General features: G+C 36.9%; 1 protein-coding gene across 1 annotated transcript; it reads right to left on the reverse strand.

Moving 5' to 3' along the window:
- Window positions 1-342: 342 nt before the first annotated feature.
- On the reverse strand, window positions 343-16,824 carry MINAR2 (membrane integral NOTCH2 associated receptor 2). The gene is made up of 3 exons (XM_027094382.1): window positions 16,660-16,824; window positions 3,973-4,200; window positions 343-540 (listed from the first exon to the last, which is right to left on the reverse strand). The coding sequence occupies exons 1-3, from the start codon at window positions 16,822-16,824 to the stop codon at window positions 361-363; spliced, it is 573 nt and encodes a 190-aa protein (XP_026950183.1). The 3' UTR covers window positions 343-360.
- Between the last annotated feature and the right edge of the window lie 905 nt (window positions 16,825-17,729).

The raw sequence follows: 17,729 nt of genomic DNA on the forward strand, positions 1-17,729 counted from the left end.
AAAATAGAAGTAAAAAGGTGAATATAGTGTAGGCATTAGGACAAAGCTGCTGACAGTTGTTGGTGCTGTTTTGTTCGCTATCAAAGTGTTTAAGTTTGGTTGTCTGTATTAACTTTTTATTGGTTACAATCCCCAGAATTCTTGCTTCTCAAAGGACAAAGCTCAGGCTGGGATTCTTACAAAGGTTTCATAGGACAAAGTAGAGAAAGTTAGCATATCTCAAACAACGTTTGCATTCTACGAGACAATTACATTTGACTGAACCATCGACAATACATTCACACTCCGTAAACAAGTTTTTCTGCAAATGTTTATTTAGAAAGATTTTAAAGAAATGTCACTGTGTCTGTGGCAGTTTCTTTAGGTGAAAAAAGTGCTAACAGTTACTATGGAAACCAAGACGCAGGCAATGAGGAGCAAAATCAGACCTATACGACAATATTTTGAATGCTTCTCTTGTTCTTCTTCCTTTTTCAGTAAGGTATCAAAACCGGGTGTGTACATGTCTCCCAACCAAAACCGTAGGTCATTAGGACTTTCCTAAAAGAAAATTACACGAAGAATAGAATCAGTCAGTGTTACAGACTCAATGAGATTGCAGAACAAGACCGTATAGGTACTTTACGTCCATATTCACACTGTCCTAAGTGTCACTGCTCAAACAAGAGAGGCTAGGCTTCCTTGAATAGTAGGAACATGTAGCTACAGCCTCCTGGCTGACCAGGAATCCTCAGCTTCCACCTGTAGGTCTGCATGAGAATTCATTAGGAAGTCTGCACGGCCTACTGAATAAATTGCTCACATTGCAGGGTCAGAAACACAAGAGCGTTTCTGTCATCTTTTCGCTAATTTCGTGTCTCTTACAACTCATAAATACTGTGTGTCAATCAGGTTAGTGAGTTGAAATAAAATTAAAATTCCTTGCCTTAGCGGAGCCTTGGGGGTTTGATTTTTTTGGCATAATAGGAATAAAGATGTTTGCTGAGTTTTTCAGTAAATCCAGAAGCTGACTTCCATGGAAGGAGGAGTAAGACCAAGAGTAAAGAGTTTTTTCCATGCTTCTCAATCTTCTGGTCTTCCTTGTAGCGGAATACAGCATGTTGGCATGCAGAAACTCTGGCACTGTTTGACCTTCTGGAGAAAGGACCCAGTATATCCTTTCCCACATCACCTCCTAGGCCCCATGTCTCTGATTCTTTCTCTGGCCTTGTCTCCCATTCAGCCCTGAGAAATTGTCTTCTACTCAATTTCATCTCCTATGTCCAATGAATCATCTGCAAAATCTACTGTCTATACATGTAAAACATATATATACACACACATATATATTTTTTCCCTCCTATTTTCTCCTGCTGTTTTTCAGTGCTAATGATTCAGTGTCTATAACTGGCATCTGGTAGACATACAACAAATTTATGGTGAATGCTGAATCTCTATTTTCATAAACCCACTTCAGGCCTTATTATTTCTCATTTGGAGTATTGCAGTGGCTTGTAGCTGGGCTGCCCACCCTCTCTCTGCCTCTCTAGGCTCAGTGGACTTAAAGTCAGCCAGTTTCCATGGCTGGACACAAGGGTAATGAACTAGCTTCAGACTGCTAAAAGAGGAAGGGGAGCTGGGTGGATTCTGGTGATGGCAATATAACTCTTCCATCACATTGCTACTAGGTTCAACGTCCCAATCTTAGAAAAGCGAAAACATTAAAATAAAATTTGGATGACCTGTGCAAAAGGATAGCTGATTTAAAAATCCTTGCCTACTTCACTCTTATCCTTCATTTGTGTCTGTGTCCTAATCAGAGACCTGCACTTTGCCTGCAAGTTTAATGCCTCATTCTTCAGTAAGAACTTCCATAATGGAGACTATCCTTTCTTACATTCTGCCTATAGCTTGCCTTTGTAACTAAATATGGGCTTCTTTTCTCCTTTCTTATTCATAAAGTTAGTAATTTAGAAAAATGGGAATGGCCAAAAGCACATGGAACTTTCATGGTCTGTAAAGTAGTTGAAAAGGTTTCAGAAATTAGGTTGGGGGCTCTGTCTGCTAATTAGGAGATATGGGTAGGGACGGTGATGAAAGAAGTTGAAATGATGAGGTCAAGAAGAGATCCTAATAAAAACAAAAGCCATGACTTCCAGAAGCATCTCTCAAAATAGCATCATGAGGTCTGCATACAAGCCTCTGACCTGACGGGCCTCTGCTCTGAGGTGAGTGTACAGGTAGAGGATGGGTGGGGAGGGGGCCGGCCCTGGCTTTCATAAAGCAATGCATCCAGCAATTCACGTTCAGTCTTCCTAAGCATGTCATGGTATTGTCCAACAAAATATTACCCCTCAGTGCCGATAATGTTCAGTTTCTTTAGCCTTACATTTGAACTTTTGTTTTTTTTTTGAGTCTGTTTGTTAGTCTTCCCCCCACCCCCCACCATTATTCTATTACTTAAACTGTAGCTCCAGCAAAACTGGACTACCTATTGTTCTGACAAACTCTCTCACCCTCTTGTATATGTGCCTTTTTTCTTGCCACTTCTGACAGAAGAGGGCCTCTCCACTCATACAAACAACCTATGTCTTCTGGAATTGTACACATTCTTCAAGTCCAGCATAAACTAACTTTTTCATAAAGGCTTCTTTTAATCCAGTGGGACTTTGTCCTCTTCTGAATCTGCACAGCACTTTCCACTGTTCTTCCTATCCTCTATCCACTATCCTCTTCATCTGTCTTGTCATTTCGTCCTGTCTAGAGTTATTGTTACTTTGCTCAGTTAGATAAAATTTTGAGGGCAAGGAGAGTCATATTCATCTTCATAGTCCCTTTGTCATTCATGTAAACAACAAAGAAAAGAATAGAGGCTCTAGCATACAGTCAAGAAATGTTTGTGAAATAAATCAATACACTTTTTCCTAGTTGCAGAAGGTTGTTTCCTAGAGGTATTGATCTTTAGATTCCTGATAGAAAAACACAAGATTATTGTTGCTAGGGGGGAGCATCTGTTACGGAAACATCTCTGGAAAAGAGACGACATTAAGGAGGAGATACACTAAATCCACTAGGAGACTAAGAAACTCCAAAGACTTTGGACACTATTTCAAGGAGTGCACACTTGAGATTTTAAAAAGTGTAGGACTTTAGAGGGACATAATGCTGTCCCCTTTAGCAGGAAAAATCTGTAGGTGATTAAAGTATGGGGTTTAGAACAGACATACATTGTTAAAGGAAGTACTTGGAAAATGTCAGACGTTTCTGGCCCTAGGGTGGGCAGAGGTAAGCCAAGGCTGGGTAGGAATCCAGTCCACTCAGAAAACAGAGGGCCTCTCTCCCTGCTTTTCAGGTATTCCTAGACCCTCTATTTGATGGGTGACACCAGGGGGAAAAAAAAGAAAAACCTGAATTGGGTTTAAGCTGGGTGAATGAGTTCATTGCATACTTTTCCTGTGTTGAAATGTTTTTGTTTTGTTTTGTTACTGAGACACAGGAAAATGTCCAAAATGTAAATTTGCAATCTTAAATCACTGAGTAGGCTTGAAATAAAATGATCTTTGATGAGAACCGCATTGCACAGTGCCTAAGACAGAGCATTTAGTCAACATTTTTGAATAAATGTAGAATAGGGAATTCTTAAGTATTCATGAACATAGATGATCACAAAACTAGAAGAAACATACTTAATCTGGCAAATTAACTTTCAAAACCTGATACCTTCCAGGTAAACCCTTCTTCTGTGTCACACCATTTCTTTCTCTCTACACTGTAGAGATGCTGGTAATTGCTGAAATTGTAAAACACAAAACACATAAATAAACATAACTACTGACTAGGAGAGAGAAAGTGAAGCCAGAGGCCAAAATGACCTGAAATCTGGAAATTTTGTGCCTAGTGAAGAGTGCCTTTCACCTCAGTACCCATTTCTTTTAGGATTATTTAACTGATCTCCCTCAACAATTAAAGGAGTTGATTCTTTGCCTTGAGTACCTTCAGATGCCCAGAGAGGTTTGTGTGCAGGGAATGCTTGTCATACTCCTCAACGGTCCATGAAGGATTCTTTTTTCTTTCTTCCATACCATCCTCCAAACTCTCATCACCGTATAGTGGGTTATTCTTCAGAACTGATGACAGGGATGGTGGGGGGCTCTCTGTGCTCACAGCACTCTCCAAACTGGATCTCCTCATTCGTTGAGCAGTAATATTCTTCTTCTCTCTCTGTCAGGAGGCACAGTGACAAAGTTTGTCTTACCAATAGGTCACTGATGACAAGGAAGGCAATGTGAAATAACTGTACCTGAAAGCTTGCTGATTCTGCCTGGAAGCTCAACAGATTAGGACAATGAATGAAGGAAGAATTCTAGGATCCAGTTTGACCTAGGATCCTACCATTAATTGAGTTATTTATTTGCATGTGATCTTGTTGAGCTTCAGTAATCATTCATTAAAATGCTATTTTATAACAACAGAAAAAGGACAATGTTCTTTAATTCAAATAGTAGAATTCTAAACAAAGCCATTTTTTCCCCAGCTTATTTGCACTGAGATTTGACACTTTATTTCTTTCTACTTGTGCATTCCATGACTGATTAAAAAAATTTAACATTGCTGTATTAATCCAGCAAAATCAAGATTAAAAGGCATTTTATAGATATGCCTTGGCTTTCATGGGAACTCCCTTAGGACTCTTATTTCAGGCAGCTTGGAGAACTGGACTAACTTAGCATTGCACTCCTATATGTAGCTACAGACCAGCTGGCTTTTGGAAGGCTCTAATTCTGACTTCTAGATGTTTAAAAACTTTTTTTTATTAAAGCATGATATATATGTAGAAAAGTGCATATATTATAAAAGTGCATATATTATAAATTTTCACATACCAAATAAACCCAAGATACTACCAAGAAACAAACCATTACCAGCACACCTCATGCTGCCTTCCAGTTACTATCCCTCTCCCTCCCTAAGGATAACCAGTAGGATAACAGCATAGGTCAGTTTGTATTCATTTATATAAATGGAATCATACAAAGTGGTTTTTCTGTGTCTGGTATGACCTTCATATTTTTACTTTGCTTTTTTTTCTTATGACTACAAAACTATCACAAAGGTAGAAAAATTTTAGATTAAAATTTGTTCATTGGCCAAATAAAATTGAGAAGAAAAAAAAGTTTATAGTAACGTCTCATTTATGATGGGGCATCATGGGAGAGGAACTCCACATAAGTTAATTTTTGGAACACTTAGGTTTAACCCTTAAAAACTGGTGACACATTTCATTAATTTACAGGAAATTTTTCAATAAATGTGTTTCATATATTTCAGTCTTCTTAAACAGAGAAGTTTCAATAGCAATTAATATTTTTCTGAGTTATATTTATAATCATTAATACACTGATTCCCTCAGTATCTATTGGGGTATATAGGTCACATTAAATATGTGTTTATATAAGCTAAGTTGTGAACTAATATTATATATAGTTTCCTTCTGAAATGGCTGGCAAAAAATCACCTAGATAAAACCATTCACATTCTCTTTGGCCTTAGGTTTATCTAATTTTCTTAGTCCAGACATTTTTTACATACTTAGTGATCAACTTGGAGATCATCTCTGACTTTCAACTTGGAGATCATCTCTGACTTTATTAGGTCGTTGGTCTGCTCAAAATCAATTTATATTCCATAATATTGAAGTTTGTAATGAAATAATAAATCATCTTGACTTAGTGTTTATCTTTAAGATGGATGACCTCATGAAAAATGTTTCTGAATTGAGAAAAAACAATTTGATACAAAATTTAGATAGTTTCAGTTTAGCATAATTCTGACTCAAGTTTTTTTCTTCAAGGCTAGATATCTTTGATTATCTTTGAAGAGAAATAATTCTTCTAACATTGAAAAATTGACTTTGTCAGTTTTCTTGCCTGCTGGACTATTCCTTGAGCTTCTTAAATAAGAAAGCTCTATAAATCAGAAAAATACAGTTTCGGGGGTTAAGAAAAAATAATACTTTCTATTACAATGTATAAAGATCTTGAAAAACTAATATACAAAAGACAGAAAAATAATCAGAGCTATTTTTAAAAGAACATTCAAGCCATTAATTCTAAACTATATTCTTGAATGTTTGATGTTCATCCTAGAACTTGGTGCCATTTGACAACTTCATGTCTGAAGGACATGTGAAGGGAAAATTAATAGAATAACTTTATTAAGAATTTTATGGAAGAAATAGAAAATGCTAATCATGGTTGAGGTTCTTTTGTATTTTGATATATTTTTTCAAAATCTCTTAAGAAAGGAAACAAAGCATGTATTTGAGTTTAACTTTTCACTCCACATTCTAGATGGACTACACTTAACAAAAGGAAACTCAACAGTAATTCCATTATTTTACTCATATAAGCTCTAAAGTAACTTCTTTTTAAAAATACTTAAAGTAACACTTCAAAGCTTACCTAGGCTCTTCTGTATTAACCATTACTTTGTCCATTTACCCTTTATACACTTTAATCATTATTTATGTCATTTATGTATAAGCTATCATTTAATGGAAAGAGTGATATAGAAGACTTTCAGACAAACACTGAGAATATACAATTAATAGGCCAAAACAGAAGGAATCTCTAAAAAATGTACTTCAGTAAGAAGAAACCTGATAATAGAATGAAAGATTAAGAGGCAGGAAGGAATGCTAGGCAAAACAAAGAAAAAAAAAAAAAAAAAAGAAAAAACTGACAAATATATACAGAAATCTAAGGAAGCACTGATTTTATGGTAAAATAGAAATAAGAATAACCACTAATTTGTGAGTTTTAAGATAAAAGAAAACTGAAACTGTACAGTTAAAAGTTTAACAGATATATTTAATTAGGAAATTTTAAGAAGTCATTTCAGTGAGAGTATTGAGATATTACTAAAAAATAGAGAAAGAATGTATAGCTTCTAAATTGGTAGATCAGAAGAAAAAGGATAAAGGAAAATTAATCTAAAAGGTAAGAAACCTGAAACAAAGAATATAGAGGAGAAAGTCTTAGGAAAATAGAAAAAAAATTGAAATAATCATGTTAAATGTAAATAGACTAAACCCTCTATTTAAATGACAGACTGTCATATCAGGTTTTTAAAATTAAATTTAATTATATAATATTTACAAGAGAAATACCTAAAATATAAGGACTCAGAAAAAATGAGAGTGAAAGTATAGAAAAAGATATAGCAGGCAAATATAAAGAAACAAGAGCTGGTATTTGACTGGTTAAATACTCAGCAATTTTGTTTTCCCTTCCTGAGTACAAGGGATGACTGCCTTTATTAGGAGTTAATTTGAAGTTAAACTGGGGCCAGCTCTTCTGATGATGTGTGGACAAAAGTAACAGAGACCACTTCCAAGCTGAGCCCCTGAATTCTCCAACATGATTTTTGGCTCACTCTTCCTCACTTTCCATTCTTGTGTCACTGTAAGCAAGGATTCTGAGATGGCAGAGTTTTAAGATGAAAGAACTTCAAGCCCTAGGATACTGCTTGGAAAAGAGTTGCCCCCCAAACCCATCTGCCCTTCCTCAGACATGCACAAGAATGCTTTTCTTCTTTTTAGTTAGAGATACTTTGTCATTACAGTGTAGCCTAGCCTACATTCCTTAATACAGAAAGTGATATCTTGAAATTCTACAAATGTGGGCATTGGCTTAGCAGTCAAGAAGTGGAAAGGGATGAAAGGGATGTTGGAAGCCGGATTGATGGTTACTCACATAATACAGTGAAAAGTGTTTGGTATAAGTGTCATCTGTGGTCATTTGGAATCTAATCCCCTGTAGCTGTATGAGAGGTATTATAAATAATCAGAGCATTTATGTACAAGGAACACAGTGCTGGTGTAATACAAGAAAAAGATGACATTAGAGAAAGAACTGAATAGTTTGCAAGAAGAAAGAGTAGAGAAACTCTGGAAATTTGATGCCTTCTATTGTTAAAAATCTGCCTGTTTATAGACCTCAAACACTAATATAGAATCATTTAAAAAAATGGATTGAGGAAAAAAAAAAAAGCGGATTAAAATTTCTTAGCTGGGAGTTCCCTGGTGGCGCAGTGGTTAAGAGTCTGCCCATCAATGCAGGGGACAGGGGTTCGATCCCTGGTACAGGAAGATCCCACATGTCGCGGAGCAGCTAGGCCTGTGTGCCACAACTACTGAGTCTGCGCTCTAGAGCCTGTGAGCCACAACTACTGAAGCCTGCACTCCCTAGAGCCTGTGCTCCACAACGAGAGAAGCCACTGCAATGAGAAGCCCGTGCACCGCAACAAGGAGTAGCCCCCGCTCACAGCAACAGAGACCCAATGCAGGCATAAAAATAAATAAATAAATAAATAAATAAATAAATAAATAAATAAATAAATAGATAGATAGATAGATAGATAGATAGATAGATAGAAAAATCAAATGAAACATTAAAAAATAAAAACAAACTTCTTAGCTGAACGAAGTGACTCAGGGTAAAGGTCCTGTTAGGGTGTGGTTTCAAAACTATTATTCCTGACTGCCTCCAGGTGTTTGTCATTGAGTTAAAGGATGGAGAAATGGAGGTAGAAAAGCAAACCATTAAAGCCTACTTGAGAGACTTCCCTGGTGGTCTAGTGGTAAAGAACCCGCCTTCCAATGCAGGCGACGCAGGTTCGACCCCTGGTCTGGGAACTAAGATCCCACATTCTGCAAGGCAACTAAGCCCATGCGCCACAACTACTGAGTTTGCACATCTCAACTAGAGAGCCTGTGTTCCGCAAACTACAGAGCCACGTGCCCTGGAGCCCACACCCCACAAGTAGAGAGAAGCCTGTGACGGGAGAGAGGCCCGAGAGCTGCAACGAAGACCCGACACAGCAGAGCGAAGCCCTCGCGACGCAGCCAAATAAAAGAAAAAAAGCCTATTTGAGAGCTATTGACCTATAGACCTGACCGCAACAAAATAGATATGATTACATTAATAAATAGCTCACACTAAGTTTTATAAGATATGTATCACCAAAGAAACCACAAGCCTAGAACTAAAAGCTTTTGATTGTTCAAAATTATAAAACAAAACAATAACCCTATGCCTCCAAATATCCATAAATAGGAGTAAATTTTGAAGCTTCTACAGCCTCAAGGGAGGGCCCACTCTGATATGGCAAAAGAGAATGATGAACAAGGGGCAGCTTCCTAGTGGGTAGGACTGGGGACCCTAGAGAACAATGCAGCAGAAAGTCTTCTGAAAAGCAGAATCATGGCCTAATCCACCTTCCCCACCTTCAAGGAAGGAGACCCACACACATTATTTTCAGTGGAATCTCAGAATTACTTTGGGTAGTGTCTGTCGTCTTTCATTTTTCCCATTCAGAAAGGAAGAACTACTGTAGCGATCCCGTTCCTATTCCAACAAAGATTATAGGATGATATGGTTGGGACATCTGCTAAATGTAGTGACTGGCTCACTTTGGTGTTAGTACCTCTGGGGAAGGATGAATGCTGTGTGTAGGAAGATGAAATATATAAGTATACATATGTTTAACAAAATGATAGACTGTGGCAGAGTCTGGCTAGGTGCTCAGCAAACCCATTTCTTCTTCATGGGCATACAACAGCTAGTTTGGGACATAGGCTTGACCCCTAAAATCCCTGATCCTTGGCTTAGTCTCTCTCTCTCTTTTCTAGCTACAAGCATCATAAAAATTCTGATATAATAGAGCCTCAAAAAGGAACAGTCTGGGTTCCACTTGGAAGCAAGCCACTAGGATAATTTTCCCACCCACAACAGATCTTGTATGAATGACAGATACATTTTATTGAGTCAAGTCACTAAGAATTTGGGCATTTTTGTTTCCATAACATAATTTAGCCTGACTAACTACTAAGAAAGTATATATATCAGACAAAATAAACTTTCAGGTAAAAGACTTTGTTAGGTGAAGAAAGTGTTGGTGGAAAATGAATAAATGTAGGCATAATCAGTAAAATATAATATTTCTAAACTTGTATGCCTCTAGTAAAATAATCTCAAATATATAAAGCAAAACTTGAGATAACTAGGAGAAATTTATACATATAATTTTTTACCAAGCAGATAAAACAATTATTAAATATAAAGAGGGTTTGAACAATGAAACCAACACATTTGATCAAAGACATTGATGTCATTATTCAACGACTAAAAATATTCATTTTAAAAATACATTGAATATTTACAAAAATTGGTAATGTCCTGGACTCTAAAAGAAATTTCAAACATTCAATATTATATAGATCATGCTCTTTGATCACAGACAACTTATTAGAAATTTAGACATTAATATCAAAAAGATAATGTAAATTACCACATTCTGTAGAAATTAAAACACATTTCAAATAAATGATGGGAATTTAAAAACTTAGGCAGAATGAAAATGAAAACTGGAGCTGAAACAGCTTTTGAGGGAGTATTATAAGCATATATGCTCACATTATAAAAGCAGAATGAGAAAATTAATGAAGTAATAAACATCTAATTCAAAGCCTTAAAAGGAAACAGCAGAGTAAATCTAAGAAAATAGTCAACATGAAATAATAAGGACAGAAGGAGAAATCAATAAATATTATGAAGAAAAATAACCCAAATATACAATGGAGAGAATCAGCCATATTGAAAGCTATTTCTTTGAAAAGGCTAAACCGATTAAAAATATCTCTGGTAATACTTCTCCGGGAAAAAAAAAAAAAAAGATACAAACTCACAATGTTAGAAATGTAAAAGGAACATGAGAAGTTACATAGCACAGATTAAGAACTGTAATAGGAGTATAATCTGAGTAACTTTAAGAATTTACATGCAATTGGGTGATTTCCCACATAATATAACTTACAAAATTTAATTAAGGAAAAAATAGGAAATGTTAATAAACCAGTGATCATTTGACTAACTGAATCAATAGTTTAAAATCGACCCCAAACATACACAGGTTTAGGAATACCAGGCTGAATGAGTATTGTAATCAGCACTCAGACATTCTTGAAACAGATCATTTCTATCTTATTTCTATCTCATTTCTATCTTGTTGAACTCTTCTAGAATATAGAAAAACAAGGAATACTCCCCAACTCATGTTATGAAGCTGGTATAAACTCCAGACAAGGGAAGTAGGTAAAAGAAAAGGTAATTTTTTATAGGCCAATTTCTATTATAAACATAAATGAAAAAATCATTAATAAAATATTGCTAAACAGAATCCTACAATATGTATATTTTATATACTAGGACAGGAAAGATTTATACCAGAAAAGGATGTTTTACCAGGAGGATGGTTTAATATTCAAAGATTAATGTGACTCACCAATTATCAGGAAAGAAACAACACAGAAGTTTGCAGTACCTTGTGAAAAATATTTGGAAAATATTTAAACATATTTAGAGTAAATTTCCTAGCAAGATGGAAAGAGTAGGGAACTTTCTTAAACTAAGAGAATCTGCCCAAAACTTCCAGGGCACTGTTTACTTAATGGTTCAAATATTAGAAGCATTTATCTTGGTTTCAGAATTAACACAAGGATGACAGTAATCACAAACATTCATACGTTATTGCAAAGTTCTGAGCAATACACTAAAAATTAAATAAATAAATCAAAGGAATAAGGGTTGTAAATAATGAAACAAAACAGTAGATGACATGATTATCTACAGGGATACTTACCATCAAAGTAAAATAGATTTTAATACAATTTCTGGATTCAAAATCAATATACAATAATCAATAGCATATGTAATACTTTATTATAAAACATGATTTAAAAGGTCCTATTCTTAAGAGCAGTAATTACTATCAGTATTTAGATATAAACATTACAACTATATGCAAAACTTCTATGTGGAGAATTATAAGACATAATTGAAGGCTATACGAAGAGCATGATAAATGGAAGTATATACCATGTTCATGAACTGGGAGAATCAAGATCATAAAGACTTCCATTTCCCCAGTTTGGTCTACACATACAATGTAATTCCTATCATAATCATAATGCAAACAAGGCATTTTGTTATATTGCACATGTGAGCCCACAGACAACTTTTCTTGGAAAGCAGCTCCCCACTGACCACAATAATTCTGTTTTCCAAATTGCTAGAATGGTTACTTTTATGAAACACAAATTTGATCATGTGATCCTCTTGCTTAAAATTTTTCATCAACCCCTCCAAATTTTCAGGATAAAATTAAAAAATCTAGACAACACCCTCTGAAGCCTTCCTGGTCTGACCCAGGCCTCTCTTTAACCCCCTCTCCTGCCTTCCTCTCCAAGTAACCAGGGCTCTGGAGTCCCACATGTGTTCCTGTGACACACACAGTGCTTTTAATACAGTTTCAGTGCCAGGGACGTTTGGGTCTCATCTGGAAGCAGTGTGGTGGGACAAAGTGGGTAATGCTTCTGGCAGCATACCATCCAAGGGTGAATTTCTGACCCCAATGGAGATTTTGTGAACTGTGTAAATTTAGCATAACTTGATAAATCATGTCCTGATAATTGCCTGAGCAGCTCAGTGATGCTCCTCAATCTACTTCCTAGACAATAAATTAAGTACCTCAAAAGTCCTATAACATTTACCCAAATATAAGCTTAAAAACGGGAGCCTATTGCACATAGGAGGCTGTTTTTTTTGAAATAGGAAATGGAGTACTGGGAATAGAGACAGTCCAGGAGAACGCATGACACGTGTTCAGAGACAGATTGTGAAATACAGTTATGATATACCAAAAAAAAAAAAAAAAACCTGAGATAGAAAGAAGAGATATTAGAATTTAAGGGGAAAAGAGTTATAAGACTGAAAAAAAAGTGAGGAAAGGTGATTAGGAAATACACCCAGTAAATGACATTGTCTAGAAACCAAGGGAAGAGCAACCTCCTTACCCTTGGTCTTTTGTTCCAGTTCACAGGTTTAGTACAGAAATCCCCTGGGTTCTCAAACAGATGTGATGGAAGCCAGGAAAAGATATAAGAAATAGATTAACCTGAAAAGATTCTGAAGTCTAACTGCTAATCAGAAAAAAAAAAAAAATCCCACCACAATATCTGAAAAAACATGTTTTATCATTTATACCAAAAAAAAGGAATCAGCTTTTTCCTTTTATTACCTCGTTTTATAAAGGGATTGGCAGAAAAATTTGGGATACAATTCCAAATGCCTTCATCAGATACATGCCCCAAATTATTTTAACAACCAGAAACATTAGGTTTTGGCAAAAGTTTGTTCATTGCACTGAAAAGAAATTTATTAGGAAGCTCCTTTATTTCTCTAGTTGAAAGAATTTAAGAAGTATAAATCTAGTGGAATCAAGAAATATTTGCTTGTACTCTCTCCCTGCAAATACAGGTGACCTGTGTATCCACATAGAGGGAATGAACAGTGTTTGGAGATACTGGCATGCCTGAGGACATCTGTGCTTACTTTTCTATACATACGGTATTGCTTCCGTTTGTGTAAAATGGCTTAGAGAATTGCCTCTGAAGGTGGAATGTGAATTTTAAAAAAGCTTAAAAGATAAATTATGGATATAAATACAGTACTCTGTTTTGTTTTTTGGTTTTTTTGGCCATGCAACACAGCATGCAGGATCTTAGTTCCCTGACCAGGGATCAAACCTGTGGTGCCTGCTGTGAAGTGCGGAGTCTTAACTACAGGACTGCCAGGCAAGTCCCTAGGAGATCTTTGTTTTAACTGTTGAGTTACTACCAACGTTGAAGGCAATGTTTGTAGACTAAGTCCTTTGACATTCCATGAGGTAGTCTGAATTCTAAACACCATGCACATGGAGGGTATGAGACCAAAGGGTAAGCTGACACAAACCTGAAGCTTGTGCAGATTTCATGGGAGTATAAAATCTAACTGCTTGAGTTAGCCACATAGCTTGACAAATGTATTGACTACATCCTCTAACACCTACACGCACACATACCCCCCTGCATCCACCATATACATCAAAAAATGCAAGTGGTATTATCGGCTATTTTCCAAATTCTAATGATAGGGTAATTTTAACACATTTTGGAATATTGGCAAGTGACGATGATGATGATGATGATGATGATACAAATTTCTTATACTCTTATAAGAAATCCTGTCAATTGTTTTTACCTTATTTTATTTGCTCTCAGTTTTCAGGAAATATGTAAAATGAGCATTACCCTAATTTTGCAAATGGAAATACTAAGGCATGGACTGAATAAGGGCCATAATTTATGTCTCTCAAATTGGTTTATTGTGGATTTGAGACAAGAAACCAAGTTTCAAATCTCTTTATTCAACATTCTCCCAATTGGCATAATGTCTCCCTAGCAGAGTGAGACATTAAGCCAACAGAGCAAGGGTTTTAAATTAAGAACTATTTAACAGCTGCCTACCACCTTCTGCATCCCTAACACCTAAATTCACCTGGTATATTCAGTGCCTTATTCCAGGTATCACCACAGGTACTTAAAATATTTTTTTAATTAATTAATTAATTTATTTATTTATTTATATTTTTTTGGCTGTGTTGGGTCTTCGTTTCTGTGTGAGGGCTTTCTCTAGTTGCGGCGAGCTGGGGCCACTCTTCATCGTGGTGCGTGGGCCTCTCACTATCGTGGCCTCTCTTGTCGCAGAGCACAGGCTCCAGAAGCGCAGGCGCAGTAGTTGTGGCTCATGAGCCCAGTTGCTCCGCGGCATGTGGGATCTTCCCAGACCAGGGCTCGAACCCGTGTCCCCTGCATTGGCAGGCAGATTCTCAACCACTGTGCCACCAGGGAAGCCCCCTTAAAACTTTTATATGTTCACTTCTTTTAGATTTATTTTTTTGCCAATGAATATATCACTCCTGGATTTTAAGATCCAGTCAAGGAGAGAAGAATTACTTATTGACATATTGCAATCTAATGTAGTGAATATAATTGTTTTTACTCATAATCTGTGACACACCTACTCAACTAAATTCATAATTGATTTACTCCTTCTCTCCAAGCGTTATTTCAGTAGTATATTGAACTGAAATATTTATTCAGTCATTTAACATTTTATTTTAGGGTAAAAGTATAACTTAATAAAGTTTATCTATAGTTTATAATTACCGATAACATATTCAAAGACATATGAAGCAGACTTTTACCTTCTTGGTTTGCCCTGAATAACTATATCAACACATCAGGGCCTGTTGAAAGAGATGCCCTTTAAAAATTTGCATTTCATTCAGGTTTAGGAACAACATTCAACAGAGCTTTAAACTGTGAAGTTCCACATGAAGGAAATAGGTCAGCTCCAGTCCTAAACAAAAGATGTTAGATCGATGTGTTCCAACCTCAAAGGAATTTATTGGATATGTTTTCTTAGACTAAACTTCATAGCACAGGAGGGCCAAGGTTCTCTGAATTGAGTTTTGAATCATTTTATTCCATGATATAAACAATAAGACAAAGGAGAAATTTCATCACATTTAACTTAAACAAAACACAAAAAAAGCAACCACCAAAAAGGTGTGTATGGATGGGTTTTGAGGATTACAAAAGGGAAGGATGTAAAATTTTTAAAAAGTTAGTTTTCATAATAGGCTGCCTTACAATGGAAATAAATTAAAATCCTCATAGATGGAGGAAACACTTACATAATCATCCAAGTGTACTTGATTTTGAATGATCTCATGATAAAGGTCCCGAGGAGCCCACAAACACACCACAAAGGAGTCACTTTACACCAGGACTCATGAGTAGCAACTGTTTCTTAAAAGAAAACAAATTTCTGTTTAGGGAATTTGAGCCACTCCAAAGGATTTAATGATTTGCAGGGGTTTGCAGGTCAGTCACATCTGTTCTGAAATGACATGCTTCTTCCTGTTTCTAAATTGACTAACCCTTAACCCCATTAGCCCTCACATCTTAAACAAAGATTATTCCTGTTTCATGAGCTGTGCAACAGTCAAGTTTATTTATGTTTATTTCAGCACATGGAACTCATCACAGTTTTATTCTTCCCCTTTGGTTAGCAAAAAGAAGGAAGATGCAAAAGAAGAAAGCAAGAAATGAAGTCTGGGTTTGAAGGTTGATTGTTAAGTCTTGCCCACATGGACACCTGAGGAAGAAAAAGAACCTCTAAAATAATAACCAGCACCTTTCCCAGGTGGAGAGTTCTCTCTGTTTTCTTTCCATCATTAGGTTGCCATTGTTCCACTGTTTGAATCTCTTTTGCATGAGATCAAAGGGAGTCTGTCTAAATGAGGCAGAAGCAAGATTCAGTTCTCTCAGAGGCCATGCATGAGCCCACACAATGTAAGCTTCTGATGCTTTATGCTTAGACTACCCAAAAGACAGAGGTAGGGTTCCCCCCAGAGCCTTATTTGCAAATGTAGTAATTGATTTGAAAAAATTTGAGGGAAGGTATAAAATGAGGGCTAGGCAAAATCTAAAATGACAGGCTGAGAAGCTAGTGCTTGGAGGAAAACGAATGGTTGGGAAAATTCACAGAATTTATAAAGTGATCAGAGAAAGTCTCCTTATGTTAAGGAAGAGAGAAAGACCTTTTCTATGGCAAGTGTGAGCAGCTACTTTGTACTCTGTTCCCTATAGCTTTCTTTTTGCACAAATGATGAAATGGCCAATAATGAGAAAGAAGCAAGACCCTGCCCGCGTATTTATGTGCTCCCACATCTTACCTGTGAGTAGATGAGGTTTTGCCAGTGCTGTGCAGCAGGGTAATTCCCTCCCGGAAACTTCACCAGACTGGCCTGAAGAAGGGCTGAGTTCCTCATTAAAGACCTCACGTCAAGCTGCAGGAATTTGTCAGGATGGTTGTTATTTGGCAAAACAGAGAGATCCATGTCTCCCTTCATCTACGGTGGAAAACAAAGGCAAGCAAGGCTGCTGCTGTCAGAGCTGTCCATTATTAATGAGCCTGAGAATGCCTGACAGGCATCTGAAACCAGGTCTCTGGGCTGTGCTCAGAAACTACTCTCGAAATGACACATCCACACACAGAAACAATGTAGCACGCTGCCTTACCTTTCACCACACACACACGCACGCATGCACGCGTGTGCGCGTGCATTTAGAGTGCTTGAATGGAACAGTTGGGCCCACACGCATTAAATTGGATGGGATACCAAAATTAGGTATGTGTAGCACGTAATGTCTCTCCATACAGTTAGGAGTAACAGTTTAAGAGGAACTACTCTTTGGATAAGGCTGCCAGAATTTCAGGGTTACAGTCCACAGTTGGGAGCACATGAAACAATCACCTGTAGGGAGACATTACTTAATATTTCTCTCTGAACATTGCTGAGCTGACCCAGCTGACTTGGCTCTGCCTGCACAGCCTCACATGTGATACGTGGGATCTTGTTTCTTCTCATGTTTTGACTCCCAGAGTCTCAGGCTCATGTGAAATCTAACCATGTTTAGGTTGTCAGCTTCAGCTCGAGTAGGGAAATGGCAAGAATTTGATAGTTTGCTACAGTAATTTAGTGTCCCAAACTACTGCTTTGACCCATTCTCTATCTGAGGTCTCTTTGACTCTGCTCCTAGCTGTATAAACTCCTGTGATGGGTCTTGGTGTTTACAAAGTACATTTGGAACCAAAGGAGAACATGGCTGCTGGGTTTGGATGACGTGCTGTCCTAAGTGAACCCACCTGCTACTCAGGGAGCCGAGGTGGGAGTTAGGCTGTGGACCGCATCTTAAGCCAGGAAGTGATGATGACTTTAAGGGAGATAAGCTCTCTCATTAC

This window comes from Aethalodelphis obliquidens, unplaced genomic scaffold, assembly GCF_003676395.1.
Source record: "Aethalodelphis obliquidens isolate GAN/ISIS:26980383/991018 unplaced genomic scaffold, ASM367639v1 scaffold4, whole genome shotgun sequence".
Lineage (NCBI taxonomy): Eukaryota > Metazoa > Chordata > Mammalia > Artiodactyla > Delphinidae > Aethalodelphis > Aethalodelphis obliquidens.